The sequence below is a fragment of the Labeo rohita genome, chromosome 14 (genome assembly GCF_022985175.1).
Source record: "Labeo rohita strain BAU-BD-2019 chromosome 14, IGBB_LRoh.1.0, whole genome shotgun sequence".
Taxonomy (NCBI): domain Eukaryota; kingdom Metazoa; phylum Chordata; class Actinopteri; order Cypriniformes; family Cyprinidae; genus Labeo; species Labeo rohita.
In genome coordinates, this window is record NC_066882.1 from 29,676,083 (window position 1) to 29,701,870 (window position 25,788).

The 25,788-nt window shown below is 38.9% G+C and overlaps 1 protein-coding gene across 1 annotated transcript in view; it reads left to right on the top strand.

Annotated features, from left to right (window-relative positions):
• Positions 1 to 11,158, top strand: part of fgfrl1a (fibroblast growth factor receptor like 1a) — a 64,980-nt gene extending 53,822 nt beyond the window's left edge. The window contains exons 4-7 of the mRNA XM_051127931.1: positions 1,613 to 1,690; positions 5,939 to 6,223; positions 6,921 to 7,274; positions 9,132 to 11,158. Coding sequence (XP_050983888.1) covers positions 1,613 to 1,690; positions 5,939 to 6,223; positions 6,921 to 7,274; positions 9,132 to 9,538 — 1,124 coding nt within the window. The 3' untranslated portion in view covers positions 9,539 to 11,158. The remainder of the gene's footprint in view (positions 1 to 1,612; positions 1,691 to 5,938; positions 6,224 to 6,920; positions 7,275 to 9,131) is intronic.
• Positions 11,159 to 25,788: the final 14,630 nt, after the last annotated feature.

Consider the following 25,788-nt stretch of genomic DNA (forward strand, 5'->3'; position numbering starts at 1 on the left):
CCAGTGGAACAGAAACTCTGTGCTCAGATTTCCTACGGAAAAAAGGCATGTTTTCTACTGCCGTCTCCACTGCAGACATAAAAGCAAACAAACTGAAGGGTTATGCAAACATCTCAGTCATACTGAGCTTGTTCGAAATTATGAACACACCTAGATGGTCGACGTGTGAAATGCGGCACGCTGTGGTGTCACTTCGCCTTAATGAAAGGGAAACAGGAGTTTGTTTGGTTTAGAAACCTGACAACCCTCATCCTTCCAAGATTTGTTGACTTTCCATGAATCAAACTCAGTTTTTCACCTTTATAGCCGGTGTGAAGTCTTGAAGTATGTGTGCATGTTTTATGAGCTCACAGAGTGCTATATATGTTATGGAAGTTCTGAAGGTTTTTTTTTTTCTTTTGGATATGCAAGCTACATTTATAAAATGGTATTAAAATGACAAACCTAGGGATAATTCTGAAACCGCTGTTAAGGTGCCAATGAAAATGTATGCTTGATGGTTGCAATGATCATGAGCCCGACATGAACAAAAGAGCTATGTGTAGAGTGACCATACTTGAGGGGCTTAGTGAAGGGTATGAGCCATAGTAATTAAGCTGTTAGCCCAGCAATGAGCCATTTTCCTTTGCCCGAACTGGAACCTCTCCTGTAGGAGTGTTAAACTGTGTACATTCTCAGATCAAACCACCCCGCCGACAGCTTCAAAGAGCTGACAGGCCTGAAAATGCCAGTCATGTGGTGAACGGATGAGCAGGGTCTGTAACTAGAGCAGAAGGGTCACAGATTTCCAGCCATAGTTTTCACTCTTCACCACGCGTGACTTTAGATGTTTGACTTAAATTTTGAATGTATCTTCTCTGATTAGAAGGTTCAGTATTTCACAATAAATGCTGAGTTGTGACTGAAGATCTTAATGAATTGCATCAGATGCACAAATGAATCATAAACCAAGCATAAACCTTTTTTTTTTTTTTGTAGTTGTCCATTGAAAATACTTTTATTTCCTTTTAGCTAATGTCTGTGAATTTGTGAATTTGAATATTTGTAAACTGTGATAATATCTGAGTCACTTTTAGGCCCAAAACATACTCTATAAATTTGAATATGAATTCTGCATATTGCTGTTTTTTTGAAATGTCGACAGTTTGAAAAGAATATTTTTGGCTTGTATAAACAAGCAATAAAGCTAGTAAATGTGAATAATGACAGAGACATCTTAAGGACACTCTATCACCCCCTTGAGTCCTGAGGTTTGTTACCACCCTTGTGGTACACAAGAGCGCAGTATATCTAGCAACAGCACTTTTGTGTCTTGAGTAAACCATGTTTCTGGCCTAATTCTGACACTCTCAAGCCTTGAAATGCAGTGTTGGTATTTGAAGACTTTCAGCTACAGTATCATGTTTGCTCACTAGTCAGCTGATCAGGCGACACTTGTTCATTTTGGTTTAGGCGGTGAAGGATTGCAGTTATTTGGCTTAAGAATTATAGTAATGCAATTGAACACAAATATGTGTAGCAATCTCAGAGTTGATTCTCATATTCATTGGAGGAGCATGTGGTTATTTTGATATGTAAATATTTCATTCTTCCTCTCTCTTACTCTCTGTAGATGACTCCAGTGCTGGGAGGGAAGGTGCCAGACCAGCTGGTGAAACCGAGTACTCCACTGACCTGACGGGAAAACTGGGTAAGGTGCTACAGTCCTCTGATCCCCTTTGATCTCCTTCATTCCTGGTATTTATAATTGCTGCCCAGAAAGTCACTGCAAATATGCACGACAGCTGCCAAGATGTTTCATAAGCTGCTTTTCATTAAATGCAACTTTTAGTTTTACATTGTATTAGAATGTATTTAGAATTAGAACATACACATATATATGTATGTATTTAATATATTGTATATTATAGTATATTAGCGGTGAAATTTTGTTGTAGTAGTATAGTAGTGGTAACATTTGTTGTAGCATAGCTGTGCTGCCATTTTGTCATAGACAAGTCAAGTCACCTTTATTTATATAATGCTTTTAACAATACAGATTGTGTCAAAGCAGCTTAACAGTATTAAGGAAAATAGTGTGTCAATAACGCAAAAGGACAACAGTTACCATTCAATTTTCAGTTAAAGGCAGTTCATCATTGAATTCAGTGATGTCATCATCCAGCTCAGTTTAGTTTAAATAGTATCTGTGCAATCAAGTCGACGATATCGCTGGAAATCAAGTGTCCCCAACTAAGCAAGCCAGAAGCGACAGCGGCAAGGAACCAAAACTCCATCTGTGACAGAAATGGAGAAAAAAACCTTGGGAGAAACCAGGCTCAGTGGCCAGACGAACCACCAGTTTGTTCCAGGCTGCAGCAAAGTCAGATTGTGCAGAGGACTTATCTGGTCTTGTGCCAATGGCCGTCTAAGTGACGAGGTCTGAGGTCTAGGTGATACAGTCTCCGCTGACATTCAGGGCTGTAGAGGTCATCTCTAGGTGCAGATCCACCATCTGATCTGGATACAGGCTGGATCTGGGTGGCTACAGTGACCTTGGAATAAGAACAAAACAGACAAATATTAGCGTAGATGCCATTCTTCTTACAATGTAACAAGTACATCCGGTGTTATGGGAAGTGTTCACAGTTCTGGCTGATCTGATTAATGCAGCCTAACAATTTTTTAACGGATTTGAATTATAGAAAGTGTTAGTGTGTTATGTGTAAGCCAGGTTAAAGGGATGGGTCTTTAATCTAGCTTTAAACTGACAGAGTGTGTCTGCCTCCCGAACAATGTTCCAGAGTTTGGCACTAAATAAGAAAATGATCTGCTGCCAGCAGTTGATTTTGATATTCTAGGTATTACCAAAATGCCAGAGTTTTAAGAACACAACAGACGTGAAAGACTATAATGTAATAAGAGCTCACTCATGTACTGAGATGCTAAACCATTCAGGGCTTTATAAGTAACTAGAAAGATTTTAAAATCTATACAGTGTTTAATAGGGACCCAGTGCATTGTTGACAGAACCGGACTAATATGGTCATACTTCCTGGTTCTAGTAAGAACTCTAGCTGCTGCATTTTGGACCAGCTGGAGTTTGTTTATTAAGCATGCAGAACAACCATCCAATAAAGCATTACAATAATCTAACTTTGAGGTCATGAATGCAATAATTAACGTTTCTGCATTTGCCACTTGCACTCTCTGCTACCTGCAACGTCACTTGCAATCCACACAATCACTTGCCTATCGAGACAAGACGCTGTGGTGGTTAAATGATTAAAACTAATTTAATACCCGCAAATCCGTGGCCACAGAACAGCTGAATATGAACGCAATGCGCAAGGTCTCTAGTTAAGCGGTTTCCTCCTGTAGAAAACCATTAACACTTAACATGGCTTAATGTATTTAGACAGAATAAGTGCCATTAAAAAATCAATTTTGATATATAGTTTATTAATTTAATGTACTTCAAGGCAAGCATATGGCCATGAATACAATGCGCAAACTTTCACTTTTATACCTACTTGCTCAACAAACGCTTAATGTGGCAAAACGGACTAAGATGATAAAGACCAAATTCAGTATAAAACTTACTGTCGACAAACTATGTACCAGCAGATACAGAACGCGCAATAAGAAATGCATCAAGTGATATTAAAAGGACCAACTCCGTATAGGCAAGCAGACGTGCCCAGAACGCAATGTGTTAAATAGACGTTTTCCTCCCGAGGAAAATCAATATAAATTAAGCACATAATGTAGCATAATGGACAAAGACAAAAGTCTATATGGGAAAATGTGAATAAATGCACTGTTGTGTTTATTCTGGGCTCACCTGCTTGTCTGTAGTTGTTTTAATAATGAAGAGGAGCATATTGAGTTTAGTCTATCATCTTTGTCCGTTATGCCACATTATGCCACGTTTTGCGGAGGAAAACACTATATACATATAGATTATATTAAAAAACTGTATATCGAATTTGATCTTTTAATAGCATTTTAATACATTAAGCCATATTAAGTGTTAATAGTTTTCTACAGGAGAAAAACGCTTAACGAGAAACTTTGCGCATTGCGTTCATATTCTGCTGTTCTGTGGTCACGGATTTGCAGGTCTTGTCTTTATCTCCTACAGATGACTTCAGGACCTTCTATTAAATTAGTTTTAATCGTTTAACCACCACAGCGTCTTGTCTCCATTGGCAACACGCACGATTTGTGTGGATTGCAAGTGACGTTGCGGGTAGCTGAGAGTGCAAGTGGCGATTGCAAGTGACATTGCAATTTAGTTTATTTTTTGTGTGTGTGTGTTCACCACCTGGCTACTGTTGTAAAATGTTGAGATATTCAATAAATAAATAAGTAAATAAAATACAAATTAAAAAAGACTTCTGGAAGTGCAGCTGTCTGAGAGTGCAAGTCTGAGAGTGCACATCTGAAAATGCAATTGCATGTCTGCAGCCAGACCCTATTGAATTCTTATAGTATAGAAGCATAACAAGATGACATTTATCGCAACATAGTAGCAATGCCGTTTTGTTGTAGTACAGTACTGGTGATATTTTGTTGTAGCATAATGGTGCTGCCATTTTGATGTAGTGTAGTAGTGGTGGCATTTGTTGTAGCCTAGCAGTGCTGTCGTTTTGTTTTTGTACACTAGCAGCGACATACGTTGTAGCATAACAGTGCTGTCATTTTGCTTTAGTTACTGTGCCATTATTTGTAACATAGCAGCACTACTGTTTTGATATACTACTCAGTAGTAAAATATAGTACTCAGCGTTGTAGTCTTAGTTTGACAGCATGCTGTGTGCTGAATGAGTTGGTGATCCACGTTTGATATGTGGGTCTATGGAAAAACATGTGGCCAGTTGAATGGAAAGTCTGTCACAGAGGGTTTGGACAGCATGTACAGTTCGTCACCCCTGTATTTCCCCATCAAACCCCTGTCTCTGGCACACATGTGGCTGAATCTTCCCAGATACTGACAGGTAGCCCTGTGGTCTGGGATTGGACGGTCCCCACACTATTTCCTGTGGCTCTTTACTCCCTGGAGTCACAAACTCCTACCTCTGGAGCCCAGTGTTTGCCTTGGTAATTGCGTTTGACAAGCCAAAGAGCAGGCTATTTATGTGAAGTGTGAGGGGGGAAGCATTCCATTCCCCTCTGACAGCTGCCATCTGATTTGATATCGATGCACCGCTAAACTCGGCGGTGTTCGAAGAGGGCTTGACCTGCTTGTTTTTGTACTGTGTAATATAGCAGTTGTGACGGCTGCTAGTGGAAGATGCTTAGTTCACTATTGTATTTGCTTTTGTGGTGTTTGTTCAGTCTGCTGTGAGCAGTAACAGTCAGCAGGGAACTATAGAATGAAACTGCAGAGGAGCTGCTGTTTGCTTTGTCTGATTGCTTTCATGGTGTGGTGCTTTGCTCAGTAAATTTGCCCATACAAGAACTCCATGTCCACTCTTTTATGCTTTATTTTCTTTGTAATGCTAGTGGTGGTGTGTAAATTCTGACAATGAATCAGTTGTCCATCTTTCTCCCTTTATTTATTTAGGCTCTTGAAAGCAGTAATCATGATCATTTTATTTTAAGTTTAGTTTCAGACTTAAAAATTAAATTTAAATTAGTCTAATGTCATACAAGTTTTATTTTACTAATAGACCAATATTTCACTCCAAAGTCAGATGTAAATGGAGAAAACTGAGCCTGGTTTGAGGATGTTAAAATGTATCATGGTTTCCACGTTTTTTTTTTAAAATGTGATGCTATTCTCATTACAGTGATGTCAAGTCACCTCTGCTTCTGTAGTGTAAATTATTCTTTGACACAGACATGCTTTTCACATTCACATCTAAATGCCTAACTGTAAACCTGAGAAAACTGTTCTAATCAGGTTCTAAGTTACTGTATTTCACCTTCTTTTTCATTTTGTTTTTCTTTGTAGTGCGGCCCCGCTTCACGCAGCCAGCCAAAATGAGAAAGCGTGTGATCGCCCGGCCAGTGGGGAGCTCAGTAAGGCTCAAGTGCACCGCAAGCGGCAACCCCAGACCTGACATCGTCTGGATGAAAGACAGCAGGCCTCTGACGCCTGAGGAAGTGGGTGAGGGGCGAAAGAAGAAGTGGACTCTCAGCTTGAAGAATCTTACACCTGAACACAGCGGCAAGTACACTTGTCATGTGTCCAACCGTGCTGGGGAGATCAACGCCACCTATAAAGTGGAAGTCATCCGTGAGTCAACAACCTCATTTCTTTGATGTGTTCCTGGAATGCGATTGAGCTTTTGATGACTCACTTATATAGTGTAGACTGAAAGAATGAACATGCAGCAACAGTTTAACATTATTTCTCTCATTGCTGGATGCTGTTCAAGGGGGATTAACAGCTGTCTGGCATCCTGTCAGAGTTTAAGACCCAATCATTCCTAACAAACAACTTTGGCATTCTTTATTAGCAGCACTAACACACTGCAGCACTAAGCCAAACTGGCTTATTATTATGTATTCATGATAATAAATTGATATTTTAATTCTATATTATTCTTACAATTGTGATATATTGTCTGTATTACATTTTTTATGGTTTGCTAAAGATGACATGTAACAGTGTTAATAAATTGTCTAATAAATAGCTTGCTATGCCAATTCATTTTATTTAATTTATTTTGCTGCTCCAGGTTTTTATTGCTGCTCCAAATTAATTTACTGCCTTTGCAGTAATTTATTATAGTAATTAATTGCAGTTTGCAATTACATCCAAACATGGAGAAGTTCATTAATCTTGCTCTCAGTAGAGTCATATGTGACATTTTTTCCTTACTCAAAATAGCCTAAAACTATTTTAGGACAGAAAATAGAAAAAAAAATTATAAACCCGTAATTGTGTTAAATGCTGATTAGTAAATAAAGTTGTCCTTATTTTATTACAGAGCGCACAAATTCCAAGCCCATCTTGACAGGCACTCATCCAGTAAACACTACAGTAGACTACGGTGGCACCACATCTTTCCAATGTAAAGTACGCAGTGATGTCAAGCCGGTTATTCAGTGGCTAAAGAGGGTCGAACCAGGCGGTGAGAGCAAATACAACTCCACCATTGAGGTCGGAGACCATCGTTTCGTTGTGTTGCCCACGGGTGAAGTGTGGTCACGACCAGACGGCTCCTATTTGAACAAGCTACTTATCACTCGAGCCAAGGAGGAGGACGCTGGCATGTACATCTGCCTTGGGGCCAATACCATGGGCTACAGCTTCCGCAGTGCCTTCCTTACTGTTCTACCCGGTCAGTATTATTCTCTGTGACATTTTAGTAGCATTTTAATTTTTCCTTTAAGTTCACTTATAATAGGCTATTTAGTCAAGGTTTCTTGCTCCAAAACAATCTTAACTTTCATGCCGATTTTACTACTGCTGCTACAGTGGCGAAAAAGCATGAACAAACATACTATGATTTAAAAGTTTGGGGTTGTGGGGTTTTTTTCATGTTTTGAAAAAAAGTCTCACCAAAGCTGCATTTAATCTAAAATACAGTAATACTGCAAAATATCATTACAATTTAGGGTAACTGTTTTCTATTTGAATATATTTTAAAATGTAATTTATTCTGCATTCTGATATGCTGATTTGGTGCTAAGGAAGCAATTATTATTATATCAATGTTGAAACCATGATACTTTTTTTTCAGGATTTTTGAACTAAATAAGTTCAAAAGAACAGCATTCATTTGAAATAGAATTATATGTCTTTACTGTCACTTTTGATATATTTAATGCACACTGCTGTGTACACTTTTCTTAAAGTACACTTTTCTGATATTATTATGATATGATAACTGTTAGTTTTATTATTAGCAATAGTATAGTAATATTAAGATTAATTAATATTATATAATATTATTAATATTATTTTTCAATATATTATTGGAAAGATATTTCATTTATTTCGATTAGGGCTGCCCTTGACTAAAGATTTTTCTAGTCGACTAGTAGTCGTTCATTTTAAGCATTAGTCGACTATTAGTCGCATGTTTATTAATAAACCATTTAAATCATAATAATGAGTCTTTAATTGCCTACATAGCCTAATAAGTGCTCAAGCGCACACACAAAAACAAACTTGCCACAGCGCACCAGCAGATATAATAATTATGAATGTGTCAGGGAAAAACAGCAAGCAACTACATTAATGTTTAAGGTATAATTTATTGATAAACTAGTGCTTTCTTTGTTTTCGGCTTAGGAGATGAAGTCGGCGAAACTGACTCGCTATCTCCATGGTAGTGGATGTGCCTGTATGCATGTTTCATACAGATTACATAATCTAAGAATATTTGTTTTTTATTTGAATTGGTTCAAAATAAAAGTAGACATTTCACTCTCTATCGGTATATTTTTTATTTGAAGTTTTGAAGTTTCACGCTCAAGTTCACAGAGACCGAGATGGCAAAAAGCGCATCCTGTTTGCTTTAATTATTTTACAAAAGCGCAACATTTCGTTATTATTCTGAGTGCATACAAATAACCATAGAGCCTTTCCAGATTCGAAAGATGTATTACTTTTATCTGTATGACCAAAAATTGCCACGTAGACCAGCCATTAACAATCTTTCTATCACGGACTGTGTGACTTTGCCACTTCCTGTGGAATTGTTTTTTTCTGCGACTAAGTGACTAATAAGATTTTGGTTGACCAAGTCTCTTCTCTAACGGTTAGTTAACTATTAGGGGGAGGCCTAATTTTGATTCAACATTAATTTGATTAAAAATTGTAATGTTAGATATAACTACAAATTTTCAATTGATTTACAGTCTTGATGCACATTATGTAAATGATTTGTGCTATAATTGTCTAACCTTTGCATACTGATGTAGTTCACACTTCTGCAGGGTAAATAAAGTGATTAATACTGGATCAGCATGCATATGTGGGCAATTGTGTTGATGTGCTCATGGTCATGATGTCATACAGTACTATGACGATTTCTGAGTTGTTTTAGGTTTGTTTCTAGCTTTAAAGTCTCATCTGATACTCTTCCTCATTATAAAGAAATTCAACCTTGACAAAAATGTGTCACTGATCATTCTAAATGTCAGTTTTGTTGTTTGTTATATTGTGTTTTTTTCTCTCTTTTTTCATCCAGATCCAAAGCCGCCATTCTCCCCAATCCCATCTGTTCTGCCTCCCAGCCTTCCCTGGCCTGTGATCATTGGCATCCCCGCAGGCGTGGTCTTCATTCTGGGAACCGTCTTGCTCTGGTTCTGCCAGTCCAGGAAGCACTGTTCCTCAGGAGCCATAATTTCAGCCCAGACCTTACCCAACGGCCACCGGCAGCCACCCAGAGACCGGGCGCTCGCGGCTGCTGATAAAGACTGCATCGGCTCCGTCACCTATGAGGAGTATTTGGCTCAGCAACAACAACAACAGCTTCTGCTGGCCCAAGCTGCTCCTAAAGTCTACCCAAAGATTTACTCAGACATTCACACACATACCCACTCGCACGTGGACGGCAAAATTCACCAGCACCAACACATCCACTACCAGTGTTAGCCTTCATACTGGTACACTGGTTCCTTCTTCACATATCTCTTCAGTCTCTGACCCAACATTATGTCGCCAAAATAGGGCAGCGTGTTGGCCGGAATGGGCAAGGGCTTCCTCAAACAAACATTTCTGCTCAAAACCTAGAGAATGGAAAGACAATTGAGCCACGTTGTTGCAGTCTAACCAGTCCCTCGCTCTGAATACCACAAGCATAATGACATAATGAACAGTGGGGTGGAAAAAGGCAAGGCTAACGAACAAATGATGATATTTGAGTCTGTTTTGAAATGGAGAAATGTTTTTACAGAAACACTGCTGGCAGAGCAAACACTTTTGCAGATTTGTTTGGGACAAAAGACACATGCATTGTCTCTTCAATCTGTGTTCAAACTGCGATTCAGCCGCAAACTGATGCTATGATATTTGAATACAATTTTTTTCATAAGCCCATTGACTAATCTTGTGGATGGGGCCAAAAGGATTTTTGGATTAGCACCAAATCTCAGTGAAACGTTCGTTTGCATGCATAAGAAAATTGTTTGCAGATATTGAGAGATCCAGTTACAGTTTATTTCCTGTAACATTTTATATCTTTTAAGGCCGATTGAATGCATGAGAGCGTATGTTCATGTTGTTTTGCAGGTATGGTCCACCTTGTTTCAACTTTAAGAAATGGTGTAGGTTCAATCTAGTTTTCTATATAACTGTATCTTTTATGGAAAAAGAGAATACCTTTGAGCTCTGGTTCTATCGTAACTGAAGATATGATGAGATTTTGGCAAGGATTCCTTGTGTTTTCATTAACTTTTATTTTCAGGGTCTGCTCTGAATAACCTGAGGTACCGCAATCCCATAGTTCCTCTATGGCCTTGTTTTTTTTTGTTTATGTGAAAGGGGAGGTGTATTTTCATACGTTTGACCACTATAATGAAGACTGTGTAAAATGCCTTTGACTGCTCATATAATGGCTCCCCTTTAATATTTACAGAAGTGAGTCAGAGTTTTAAATACAAACATTAGACTGAAACTCATTGTCCGTGCATGTGTTTACCGTGATGTTCACGGTAAAAGTCAATGCTGAAAGGACTGCTGGAATACAGGAATGCACTTAACTCAGACATCTGCTAGCTACTTCAGAAAACAAAATTTAATTCATTGCCCCTGTAATTATAAGAAAGTCAGACAAAAGAGGAAAACTTTAGCGATTCTAAAATAGTTAATTTATTTGTAAGCAATGTTTTGATGCTTGGAATTGGGCATTATCTAGATGTTTTAAACCAAATATGAGTATACATAGCATTGTCTTCCCTTAGCTGCAGTGTAAGCTATGTAGCATATATCAAGTGTTAAATATTTATATGTGCTGTTGAAAAAAAAGCAATAACACAACGGTCCTAATTAGTTATCTCTGTATGGACAATCTTGTACAGTCTGGCCTGTTTATATGTTAAAAAATATATGTTTGACACATTGAAACATTAAAATCATTTTATAATTATCATAAAATGATAAAGCTCTTGTTCACCAGGTATGAAAATGTGTTGAGTGTGTCATTTTTTGTGTTATGTAAATATCTGCTGTTGCAAATGTAACGACCTACATCTTTATTTGGAATACCATTAAATTTGTCTAATTTCATACCTATTGCTTGAAGTAACAAAATATTATTAGAATCTTAAAAAGAACTTATTTTTGGTCTACACCTATTTTTCTAACAACTATACTAAATTACACTGATCAGTGTGACCTGTTAAATTGACTGCCACAACATTAAAACCACAAGCCTAATATTGTGTAGGTTCCCCCTCATACTCCCAAAACAGCTCTGCATTGAGGCACGGACTCCACAAGACCTTTGAACGTGTCTGATTCATTCATCTGTGGACATTAGCAGCAGATCCTTTAAGTCCTGCAAGTTGTAAGGTGGGGTCTCCGTGGATCAAATTTGTTGGTCCAACACATCCCATAGACACTCAATCAGACTCCAGGAGTTTGGAGGCCAAGGCAACACCTCATACCATTCCTGAACAAGTTTTGCAGTGTGGCAGGGTTTATTTTCCACTAAAAGAGGCCACTGCAGGAAACACCATTGCCATTAAGGGGTGTACAGGGTCTGTACCAATATTTAGGTGGTATGTGTCGAAGTAACATCAACATGAATACCTGGATCCAAGGTTTCCCAGCAGAACATTGCCCAGAGTGTAACACAGCCTGCCTTCTTCCCATAGTGCATCCAGCTGTCATTTCTTCCCCAGACAAATAACACACGTACGCGTCTCAACAGTTGCACCTAAACCTACTGCATAAACAAATCCATTGTTAAAATAAACTATTACACCGTTTTATAGTAAAATACTCAAATAAATAAATAAATAAAGTATACATGTTACACTTCAATAATGTAACTATGTACACCGATGTTTGGGGTCAAGCAAAAGTCTCACTACGGCTGCATTTATTTGATCGAAAACATATTGTAATATTACAGTGCAGTAATACTGTGAAATACCATTACTATTAAAACAACTGTTCTCTACTCAAAAATATTTTCAAATGTAATTTATTACTGTGAGGGCAAAGCTGAATTTTCAGCAGCCATTACTTCAGTCTTCAATGCCACATGATTCTGTAGAAATCATTCTAATATAATGATTTGGTGCTCAATAAGCATTTCTTATTATTATTAATGCTAAAAAAATATTGTGATGCTTAATATTTTTGTGAAAAATGTGATATGTGTAATATTATAAATGTCTTTAATCACTTTTGATCAGTTAAATGCATTCTTACTGATTAAAGTAGCCTATAAAAAATAAAAAAAAACCTCTGACCCCAAATTTTTGAAAGTTAGTATTTATATAGATGATTAGCCTAGAGCTCTAGATCATGTTGAAGTTTTATTGGAAATTACTTGCTTAAAACTATTTATTATTATTATTATTATTATTATTAAGTTGGCTTGGGAAAGCCAACTTACTGAAATCCTATTTAAACTTATTATTATTATTCTTCTTATTTTTCTGGCCGCAAATTTTTTGGACACCTACTCCTCCTAGACCGTTCAAGCTACATACTCCAAACTCGGGTCAGATCTTCATACTGTTCTGACTTAGTGTGCTATATCTTTTCAGACTGGTTTGAGTTACGGTTTTCTTAAAAATTAATATTAAAAATCATAAAAAGTCCCATAGACTTTCATTGACCAAAAGTCCATGTCTGTTTGAACTATGTTTAATGTAAACTGCTAGAAGCCATAGATACTCAATTAAGCTTTAAGATATCTATGTTCTTTCTAACTAATAACTAATCTATCTATCTATCTATCTATCTATCTATCTTCAAACCTTATCTATCTATCTATCTATCTATCTATCTATCTATCTATCTATCTATCTATCTATCTATCTATCTTCAAACCTATCTATCTATCTATCTATCTATCTATCTATCTATCTATCTATCTTCAAACCTTATCTATCTATCTATCTATCTATCTATCTATCTAAACTCTATCTATCTCTAACCTTATCTATCTATCTATCTATCTATCTATCTATCTATCTATCTATCTATCTATCTATCTATCTATCTATCTAACTTATCTATCTATCTATCTATCTATCTATCTATCTATCTATCTATCTATCTATCTATCTATCTATCTATCTATCATCTATCTATCTATCTATATCTATCTATCTATCTATCTATCTATCTATCTATCTATCATCTAACCTATCTATCTATCTATCTATCTATCTATCTATCTATCTATCTATCTATCTATCTATCTATCTATCTATCTATCTATCTATCTATCTATCTATCTATCTATCTATCTATCTATCTATCTATCTATCTATCTAACCTTATCTATCTATCTATCTATCTATCTATCTATCTAAAACTTCTATCTATCTATCTATCATCTAACTTATCTATCTATCTATCTATCTATCTATCTATCTATCTATCTATCATCTAACCATCTATCTATCTATCTATCTATCTATCTATCTATCTATCATATCTAGAAACATGCTATCTTTGCTAATCATGTTAGAAACATGCTAGCGACATGCTAGTGACATGCTAATCATGCTAGAAACATGCTAGCGACATGCTATCATGTAGAAACATGCTAGCGACATGCTAGTCATGCTAAAACATGCTAAAAAACATGCTAATCATGCTAGAAACATGCTAGTGACATGCTAATCATGCTAGAAACATGCTAGCGACATGCTAATCATGCTAGAAACATGCTAGCGACATGCTAATCATGCTAGAAACATGCTAAAAAATCATGCTAGAAATGCACATGCTAATCATGCTAGAAACATGCTATGCTAATCATGTTAGAAACATGCATAGCAACTAGTAGAAATCATGTTAGAAACATGCTAATCATGCTTGCATGCTAATCATGTTAGAAACATGCTAGTGACATGCTAGTCATGCTAGAAAAATGCTATGCTAGAAAAATGCTAACTTTGCTAATCATGTTAGAAACATGCTAGCAACTTTGCTAATCATGCTAGCACCATGCTAGTGACATGCTAATCATGCTAGAAACATGCTAGCGACATGCTAGTCATGTTAGAAACATGCTAGCGACATGCTAGTCATGCTAGAAACATGCTAGCAACTTTGCTAATCATGCTAGCACCATGCTAGTGACATGCTAATCATGCTAGAAACATGCTAGCGACATGCTAGTCATGCTAGAGACATGCTAGCGACATGCTAATCATGTTAGAAACATGCTAGCAACTTTGCTAATCATGGTAGAAACATGCTAGCGACATGCTAATCATGCTAGAGACATGCTAGCGACATGCTAGCGACATGCTAATCATGTTAGAAACATGCTAGCGACATGCTAGTAATGCTAAAAAACATGCTAGCGACATGTTAATCATGCTAGAAACATGCTAGCGACATGCTAATCATGCTAGAAACATGCTAGCGACATGCTAATCATGCTAGCGACATGCTAATCATGCTAGAGACATGCTAGCGACATGCTAATCATGTTAGAAACATGCTAGCGACATGCTAATCATGTTAGAAACATGCTAGTGACATGCTAGTCATGCTAGAAACATGCTAGCAACTTTGCTAATCATGTTAGAAACATGCTAGCAACTTTGCTAATCATGCTAGGAACATGCTAACGACATGCTAATCATGTTAGAAACATGCTAGTGAAATGCTAGTCATGCTAGAAACATGCTAGCAACATGCTAGTAACTTGGTAATAATGTTAGAATCCTCTATCTATCTTTCCGTCGATTGACAATCTGACCAATACTATCTATCTATTTATCTGACAGACTACATTCAAACTTTAAAACTTCTAAATATATCAGACTGAAAACCATCCAAACTTAAAACTTCTTAAACTATTTAAACTTTTCAAACTTCTTAACTTTTCAAACTTTTCAAACTTTTTAAACTTTTCAAACTTTTCAGACTTTTTAAACTTTTCAAACTTTCTGGTCCGGCTTTCTCAAGCCAACTTAAAGTTTGTCTTGACAAACTTTTTTATCTAGTTATTATTGAAATTCATATGCTGATCATTGATCTCTTGTGAGAAACTGATCTTTGTGTTCTTTTATTTGTAGTTGACTTTATCTAAGGCTATGGCTGTAAGTCAGTAGTTTACTGTAAAATCTAGAAAATAAAACAAAGTACTGTAAAACCTACCAGTCAAATTTACTAAATGACTAGAGTTAATTTCACTCAAATATTAGTGGAAGTTTATTGCACTTGGTAGGAAAAAAAAGGTTTTGTGAACTCAAAGACAGATTGGAGGAGTAAATGTTAAACTGAAGTGTTATTTTATGTTTTTGTACAAGATTAATGTAGGGGAGATCTGGCAGTGTTTAATGTTTTGTTACAGTATGTTGGGATTTAATAGGATTTCTATTGTGTGTGTTTTGGGGCTTCAGTAATGCTGAAGAGTAGAGCCTGTGTAGAGCCAGGGAACGAGGGCTACCATATGTAACCAAGATGTTTCCTATCTGTCGCTCACTCCGACGGTGTGTCGAGTGTATGACACTAGGAGTCCCTATATTACACGCCACAACTCAGACTGCTACACGAGTGCTCAGGGCGCAGATAATAACAAGCCAACATGTTAAAATAAGTGCAGCTCACCTTTTCGTGACCTTCCAACGTTCAAGAACTGACCTGTCACAGGCAGGGTCCTACAGCCGGGCCTTTCCTCAGTGGAGCGGCTGAGTGTCTTGAGAACGTTGGGACAGTGACTGTTTCCCGAGGGAAAAGACACTACGGAAATCACAACCTGCCCGGAGGTGGGGGTAAAAAGTGAAAACATTATTATGGGAGGGCTCTGAGGTGGGCTCCACATCAGGAGAGACTACCAAAAACTCAGAAACCAGAGACAGGAACTGTCTCAGGGGAAACACAGCATCACAGAGAATATAGGTGGGGATTACACACATGGGGCCACATGAGGAGCCACTACATGTGGAGCACTAATCCAATCAAGAGTTTGCAGAAGGCAACTTACCTTGTACTGGATTCTTATAGCAAGTTCCTCCGCCAAACTTAGCTACGTCCAGAAGTGCTAAGTGATGAAAGGGTTGTTCAGGGTTCACACAAGGAAATGTACTGAACTGTAGAAGCATATTCACCATGAGGGAAAGCGCTATAACAAGCTCTATACCAAACCAGTCTCCTGAGTCGAAGAGCTTGCGTTCAAGACTCTAGCAGACGCTGGTCCTATACCAGAGTATGTGAGCGGAGTGGAGCACCAACAATTTCCCCTCCGCGCTCCGTGCATTTTATAACCGCTCCGCTCCAGCTCCGCTCCGGGTTCACCGTTTCCCGCTCCCGCTCCACTCCTCGCTCACTGATACAAGAAACACCGCTCCGCCTTCGCTCCGCGTCTAAACTATATCAGTACGTTTGAAATACCACCGTTCTGTTCATAACGTATATTAAAAGAAGAAAGTAACAGAAATAAAACGAAAGTATAGTTTTAAAGTGGCTTATTGGAACACTAGTACGCAAACTTTTTTCCTCATGCCAAGCTAACATGGTTGTCAGTCAGCATTAAAAGGTATAATTGCTGCTTTTTGCAGTGCAAATGTTTGATTAAAAAAAAATAATAATAACAATACGTTTCGTCAGTTATTTTACGTACAGATCGCTGCATTTCTTATAGATTTCTTCTCATTTGAAATCGGATATACAGATGAAGTACCACAGTAAGTTTACATTTGTTTGAATGCATTATTACATCACGCTTTCACTTGAAAATATTCAGTATCTTGAAAGAACAAACTAATTCATTGACAACTATAATTTTCTGCTCATGTCCATTGCCGTCATCCTAGTTTTCACATTCTTTATAATTTGAGTGATTCATCTCCATCAAGCTGGCTAAATAGGCTATGTTTAACACGTGAATTCTTGCTATATATGCAGTTACATTATGGGTCGTTGTCATGAATTGTACTCGTGATGGAGCAGTAGCGGAGCGTTCTTGGAGCGAGTAAAAACCACAACGCTCCGACTTCTAAAATTTCCGCTCCTCACTCCATTAAAAATCACACCGCTCCACTCTGCGCTCCGCTCCCACTCCACTCCGCTCACATACTCTGTCCTATACGCAGGTTATAAAATCTGGCGAATGTGTTAGGTGTAGCCCAACCTGCAGCTCTACAAATGTCTGTTAAAGAGGCCCCATTCACAAAAGCTGCCGAGGCAGCGACACCCCTGGTCGAGTGGGCTCTCACTCCCAGCGGGCAGGGTAAGCCTCTGGCCTGGTAGGCCATACGGATTGCATCCACAAGCCAGTGGGAGATCCTTTGCTTAGAGACAGCCTTCCCCTTCTGCTGTCCTCTGCTGTCACCTTCCTGGGAAGGGATAGCTTGCAAGGTTACCACCTGATCTCTGAAGGGAGTGGTGGGTACCTTGGGCATGTATCCAGACCAGGGTCTCAGGAGAACGTGAGAGTCTGCCAGCCCGAATTCCAGGCACGAACCGTTGATGGAGAGGGCTTGAAGGTCTCCCACTCTTTTGAAAGAAGTGAGCGCAGTCAGGAGGGCCGTCTTCAAGGAGAGGGCATTGAGATCGACTGACTGAAGAGGCTCAGATGGATCTTGCTGTAAAACCTGAAGGACCACAGCAAGATCCCAAGAGGGGATGAGATGCAGCCTGTGAGGGTTCAACCTCCGGGCGACTCTATGGAAATCTAATGATCAAATCGTGCTTACCCACCGATCTGCCTTCCATCAAGTCATGATTGGCTGATATAGCCGCCACATGGACCTTGAGTGTTGAAGCAGACAGGTGCCTATCCAGGCCTCCTTGGAGGACGGATGGCACAGATTCAATGCCACATCTCTGTGGGTCCTTTCCTTGGGAAGAACACCAGTTCATAAAAAGGTGCAATTTTAGGCCATACAGCCACCTAGTGGAGAGGGCTCTATCCTGTAAAAGGGTGTTTACCACTGAAGGTGGAAGGTCTCTGAAGTCCTCCTGGTGGAGGTTCCAGAGATCAGGGCACGGGAGCCAGATTGTGCCCTTCCCCTGCGAGAGGAGGTCCTACCTCAGAGGAATGCATCAGGGAGGGATTGATGATAGGAGCACAAGGTCCGAGAACCAGGTTTTGTTGGGCCAAAACAGGGCCACCAACAGAACGTGTTCTCTGTCCTCCCTGACTTTGCACAGGGTCTGTGCAATGACGCTCACTGGGGGAAACGCATACTTGTGTAGGTCCCTCGGCCAACTAAGTGCCAGTGCATCTATACCGAGGGGGGCCTCGGTTAGACCGTTCCACAACTGGCAATGAGTGGATTCCGGTGAGGCAAAGAGATCTACTTGTGCCTGGCCTAACCGACTCAGCTGGACTGTCTGAGGTTGGAACCTCCACTTGCCTTGGAGCGAAATCTGTCATGATAGAGAATCGGCCACACGATTGAAATCGCCTGGAATGTGAGTGGCATGCAGAGACTTGAGTCTGTGCTGGCTCCAAAGTAAGAGATGGCGGGCCACGCACCTCAGCACTGACTGACAGTCATATTGACCGAGTCCAGCTCTATACCAAGAAAAGAGATACTCTGAGTTTGGGAGAGTTTGCTGGTTTTGCTGGAGCCAGATCCACATCCCTGTGAGGGCAAACCAAATCTCGCGAATGAGCTGGAATCAGCCAGTCATCGAGATTCGTAAAGACGCGGGGGGACAGGGAGAGGCCGAAAAGAAGAACCTTGTACTGATAAGCCGACCTTTGAAGGCAGATCGCAGGAATGGCCTGTCTTGGAAGGATTGAGACATGAAAGTATGCGTCCTTCAGGTCTATTGCCACAAACCAATCTTGAACCCTGACACACGTGAGAATGTGTTTGAGGGTTAACATTTTGAACGGGAGCTTGTGAAGGGCCCGACTCAAAACTCTCAGATATAGGATTTGCCTTAGCCCACCACCCTTCTTGGGTACAATGAAGTAGGGGCTGAGGGGACAGTTTCTATCGCATCCTTCACCAAAATCCTTCACTGCGATCTCTGCTCGGAGGACCGCAGCATTCTCACCTTGGACTGAGGTGAAGAGAACACCGTGGTACCTGGGCGGGCATCTTGCGAATTGGATCGCATAGCCAAGTCGGATGTTCCTGAGAAGCCAGCGAGAGGGATTGGGGAGGTTCAGCCAATCTAGAAAACTCTCCACTAGGGGTCTCAAAGGAGTTACACCTGATGTACCTGGAGTGGGGGAACTGTGGCTGGATAGAGCAAAACAGCCTGTGGCTGGAGGTAAGAAGCCCAGAGGACCACTGGCTGTTCTGCTCGGCAAATTCATTAGGTGAGAACCAAAAAGAGGATCTTCCTGACGAGGGAGATCATCTGAACGAATCTGCTGTTTCAGAACATGAGGGAACATAAGGGGTGTGCCAACACATGTTCTGGTTGAAGGAAACAGCGTCCAGACATTGCATGGAGGGTCGGAAACGCTGTGAAAAACACCCAGAGAAGAAGGAAATTGCTCTTTTATTGACCATGTGGTGGCTGTCTGCCAGTTGGAGGAGTTGGTATATCGTGTTCTGGCCGAGAAAGGGGCCTTCCATGATTTTGTCAACTCCTCATGCACTTTGGGGAAGAATGGTACTGGAAACGAGCATGGTGTGGAGTCACGGTTGTTACCCAGAAACCAATCATCTAGCCTAGAAGGCTCAGGGCAAGGCAACCCACTCCAACCCGATCTCCTTGGCTGCCCGTTCAAGTGCAGCAGTCATTTCAGCATCCGCCACTGACTGAGAGTCAGCCACTGAAGAGGTGAGTTCAGAAGAGGTGTCAGCGTCAGATGGTTCACGCCCTCCCTCCGATGCTGCAGTAACTTTATCCTCCCCAGCAGGAGCTTCGAACAAAAGATCCAGCCCGTACTGAGACAAACTGTCAAAATAATCCGGAAGGTCTGTGGGATATTACCCGTCGAGACATCGCTCATTTCCCCCCGCTCTCCTTCAACGCACATTGCTGTGGCCTCGTACCCGGAAGCAGAAGGAACAGAGCAGGAAGCAGTTGAAGTGAGCTGCGGCTTCTTAACAAAGAACGTGACTCTCAAAAGGCATGATGTAAACACATAGTCCATACCGTCTAGCTCTTTTAGAGAAAATTTGCCCTTTCAGAGGAAGCACCACCGTCAAAGCACCCAGGGGAACTCTCACAACACTTAGCTGTGTTAGAGAAGGGATAGACCGCTGGCCGTGCCGTAGATCCAATGACGAAGAGGTGAATGATGCCACTTCTCACATAGAGACGCTGCATTCAGCTCCAAAAAACAGAACGAGTGAGCAGATGTTTTTTATAATTTATTATGAATTTATTTGCATTTATTTGCATTAATTGCATTATATATATATATGTATATATATATATATATATATTTTTTTTTTTTTTTTTTTTTTTTTTTGCTTATTACGTTAGTACATACATATGTGCTGTTGTTAGCTAGCAGTTATCTGTATTTGAGAGATTTGAGTTAAACTGATGTTTCTAGTTAATTCAGTTGTTACAGTAAAATCATAATTGATGATTTACTGTACTCTTGTTAATTTACAGTCTTACTGGCAAGCTAATTTGCTAGTAAGTTACTATAATTGTTTAAGTTTTCCCAGTGTTAATCATTTATTATGAAAAGATTATTATAAAAAATTATGAATTCCTTTAAAGGGATTATATATTAGTGTAATAATACAATTATTCTGAAAAAAAAAAAAACATTTATCCTCCATTACAAATGATATCTTGAGCATTTGTATGCATTAGCTCAGGAAGGATTTGGTGTAATCAGGAAGCTACAATACCACACAGCTTTGAAAGCACTACTGCTGCAGGTCTTCATGTATAGCGATGAGTGAGCGTCTTCAATGAGACACAGAAACTGTGAGTGTCTATACGGCCAACACCTGGGAATACCTGGCTGTTTCTTTCAAAGAATGAACTCTCTGTTTGCTTTCCTCCTTTTTTCAAACAGTAATAATGGCTCGCTCAACAACAAAGCTGCCATTTGAAAGAGTGAAAAAAAAAAAAACACACACCCCCTCTGAAAACTGGTTGCCAGTGGTTTTCCCTAAATGTTTACCTTGCGTACAAAAAGAAAAAGATGCAGAGAGCGAGAGGAGGGACAAAAAAAGTGTCTGTGAGATGGGACCGGAGCCAAAGCCTTTAAAGTCCACCACAGAACCATGACAAAAGCAGCTTAATCTCGGTGTTGTCTTTCGGCCTTTCTTTACACATCCTGCCAAGCTGCCTTAGAGGAAAGGAATCTTTCTACAGCCCCACTGACATCATAAAAAGCCCAGGATGAAATCAGGGTCATCAAAGCCATTCACATGTGGGACATCTGTGCAAGTGTGTTAAAACACACGAGTGTTGTGCTTTTCCGACCCCTACCTGTCCATCTTTTCCTTCAGACCACCTCTGAAGCCACAACAGACATCTGAAATGCCTCAATCTAAAACACAGATGCTTATCGTCCAAGGTGAGGTGTTCGGGAGAAACGCACCAACAATTAAACAGGAAGTTCCATAAAGCCATTCACACAGATAAAACCTTCTTTAGCGCCTTGAAAGAAACCAAAGGATTCAGCACGGAGGAAGTGCCGTCATTGTGTTCAGCAGGTGTTGCGACACATTGTTTGCATTAAATTCAACCATCCAAGGGCATCCTCATCGTTTAACTTATTTCCTGTAATTATTCACAGGACTGCAGGTCGTGACCGCGCGTATTGTCTGCACTTGTAAAATTACAATATCATTAATCACAGCTGTGGCAAGAATGAGTAGTTGATGACGTGGGACCGATTCATGACTGTTGATAACTAACGCTGACATTTGCGTTGTGGGGAACAGGGTTGATTTTAAATGTTTACATCTTTTTGTTGATGTTTCAGGCTAAAGTACACCATAAAAAACTTTAATGTAGAAATTCTGTTTCACAAGAAAATTGCTTTTGTGTTTACTCTGACTGAAAAGATGCTTAACCTTGAATTGTCCAAATGAAACATAACTTAATTTTGAATGCAAAAAAGTAGGGCAATAAAAATCAATAAATTATACCTGCTTTGTTAAGTGTTTCAATATGTTGGGGTCAGAAGCATGGAACATAAATCAATTCATTACCAGTGAAAGCACAAAGACTCTCTCTGTTTTAAAGTTTGACAATCACTTATGCCAACTCTCAAACTGTTTTCTTTATCTCACTGAAGCAGCACAACTCATTTGTACACCCTGAGGCTGTACAAAGGAAGTCTGATTTATATTTTTCTCAGGCTGCATGACACAATGACAGCCTACCCGAGGGCTGAATTTCACTCTCACTGGACCCGGTACAGGAAATTACCCTAAATCCCCCTGAAGCCCCAGAGTTCAGGCACATTTCACATGTACAATGCTGTCTGTTCGCACCTCGCCCCTCTAAGAGAGCTGGATGTCTTGACAAAACAGACATACTATTGGAAACGGCCGCACTGGGCAACTCAAAAAACACACAAGACGGTGAATTGCCAGTCGGGGCAGATCACGACAGGCCGAGTGATGATAATCGCTCCCCATTCACGTGCATCTATCACCTGCCATGTTCTGGATGAAGCATAAAATCCCTAACAGAGGCAGAGAAAGAGAGAATGAATGAATGAATGAAGAGTATAGGTAAATAACTCAGGACATTGAAATGAATTTATTATTTAATAACATTAATAATCAATTAATACCTAATACTAGTATTAAATTAAATACATGTATCAATTTCCAATGTGTGTGTGTGTGTGTGTGTATTTTAGTTTTTAGTTTTATGTATATAAAATAACAAAAGCTATGAAGCATTATATTTTATAAAATATTTTCACTGATATTTTTATTTAAAAAGTATTAGCTGTTTTAATCAAATATCATATCATGGTGTTTTAATGATGCATGAGGTACTTGGTGCATATGCAATAAATAAATAAATAAATACATACATTTTAAAAACAGCTTAGTAATACCAAAGTATGTTTTTGTTTGTGATGCTCACTGATGTGCAAAGTGGATATAAACTGTCATATACTGTCTTTCTGTGGACTGATTTTCTACCTGTCAGCTAAGTGGAGTATTTGGTTTATACTATGTGGTATGAAATATGAGGCTCATCATGTGGTTTCATATATTTGTGTCAAGCTTTAGGGGTTTAAATGATTCAGTGATACAGTGGTGTCTGACACATAGTTTCCTAATGTTCATGTTGGCAATGTATTTGTCTCTTGACAGGCATTACATCTAAATATTCCCCTCCATTTACCCTGGCTCAGTGCAAATAACTCAACGTCACTGTCATTTCCATTTATATTCCAATTCTGTAATGTAAAGCATGAAGTCCATATTTTCAGAGTGTTGCAGCTAGAATAACACTGTAATTAGGGCCTGATGTCACTGCTTTTATTCTGGCTGGTGGCTACCATGTTGTGTGTCAGTCTGGTGATTCATTGCATGTGTTGGTGTCTTTGATGTGGTGCTTGAGTGTCGTGTTTGCTAACATGCTGCCCTGATGATGTTATTTCTTCTGTGGTTACTGGATGACAGTTTCATTTCTTTTTTACTCTGTGTTTTTGTGTGGCATGTTTTTGAAAATTTCACTCTTTCTTCATTTTAACATTTCCTTACAGCTCATTTGCTTTCTACGCTAATCTTAAGACTGCTTGATATATGTGGAATGAAAGTGTTTTCACACACTTTCATCTAGCATGTTTGGTACAATTGAATTGTTTGAAGTACTATATACTGTAAATAACATTGTATATCATCTACCATAGTATTACCATCTGATACTACACTATACTAAATGGTACTATACCATGGTACCACTACTGTGCTTTTGTGTTTGTGTGTGTCTCAGTATCTAAATTTAACTACTGTGTTTGGAATAAGATTTAACTGCTTACTGCATACTACACTGGGTACCTCTTCTGGAAAAAGAAAAAAAAAAAGTGTGCACCCATGTAGTGTACTGCAAATCTTAGAAGTTGTTATAATATTAAAGAAAAAAGAACACTTAAGTGTACTTAAAAAAGAGTACACATACATATACACTTTTAAAATGTCACCTTGTAGTAATGTCAAATTAAAAGTTTTAATTAAAGTTTAAAATATTTAAAATCGTTATTTTAATAATCTTTTATCATGCTTTAAATTACACATAATAAGATGTGAAGACTAACATAGTAAATCAGATGTAAAGTTCTTGATTGTAATTTTAACTGTTGTGAATTTATATATATTTTTCAGTACATCTAGCAGTACATTTTAACGATGTGACAGATTAATTATGAAATTTCACATTAAGGTGTACTTAAGATCTAGTTAGGTCCCAATAATAAGTACTAATAATAATAATACACTTTATGCAAAAATAAACATTTAAAAAAGTAACCTTGTTTTGTGTTTTCATAAGTAACATTCAATTTGAAATATAACATTTTCGCATTTTTACCTCCACTTTTTGTAATAAAAGCATCTTTTGGTAGTACAATAAAATAATAGGTTAAGTAAAAAATTCTTCTGGTTCTGAATGTTGAGCACATGTGAGTGTATTTTTGGATGCAGTATACTGTACCACACAATATAGACACTGCACATTGTGCTAAATGTAGCATGTCATCCAACTACAAAACATTCACATAATCTGCACATTAGTGCTGTAAAAGTAGTATGCGTAGCACTATGGTGGTTTGCTATTCTTTTGCATACTCTCCCTTACATTCACTGTCAACTTCATCCTAATGGTTCAGTTGTCACACTAAATGTTAAGCACATGTGAGCACATTTTGGGATGAAGTATATTGTACCACACAATATAGACACTTCACATTGTGCTAAATCTAGCATATCATCCAAATACAAACATTCACATAATCTGCACAGTAGTGCTGTAAAAATAGTATGCATAGCCCTGTGGTGGTTTGCTATTCCAAAAAAAACATGACAAAAAACTTTTCCATACTATCCCTCACATTCACTGTCAACTTCATCCTAATGGTAAGATTACACAATTGCATGTTTTTTTAATGAAGCGCATAATGCCTCCTCAGCGCCTGTACAACACAGTTAGGCCACTGTTCAATCATGCCACTGCTTTAACAAAGTTCATAAGGCAAACATATGTAACCAGCCATTCAATTACAGCCATTTCAGGGCTTCATCAAGCTATAGTTAGCCATTTGAAACTTTATGCCCGACCACTGCTTGATTTGCGGTGATGCAATCAAACACACAAAACCACTACCATTTCAGTCACCTTGTATACTGACTAGCCCAGATTTAGTGCTATATTAGCTGTGTACATTTGTAGTTGTTAAAAATCTGCACAGTTTGAGTCTGAGAGATGGATTTGGGGAGAGGTGAGCCCTCATGATAGCCTGTTTCTCTACATATGGAGGGCTAATGAATTCCAGGTGTGTGTGCCAATGTCTCAGATGAACCTATTATAACATTCATAGTGCACTTCATACACACGGGACCATAAGCTCCCCTTACTGAATCCAAACACGCCACTTTATTAAGCAAGGCAAGCCTGATTCAGTTCTGCCTTCATTATTTTTCATTTTATCAAACTGTTGAAGGGCCTGTGTTCACCGGTACAACTCATTCTGAGTTTTTTTTTTTTTTTTTTGGTGAGTTTCTTTTGCATTCCAAAGAGGTGAGCAGCCTGGAAACTTAACTGCCTCCAACAAGTTTTTTCCTTCTGTTGTAGTA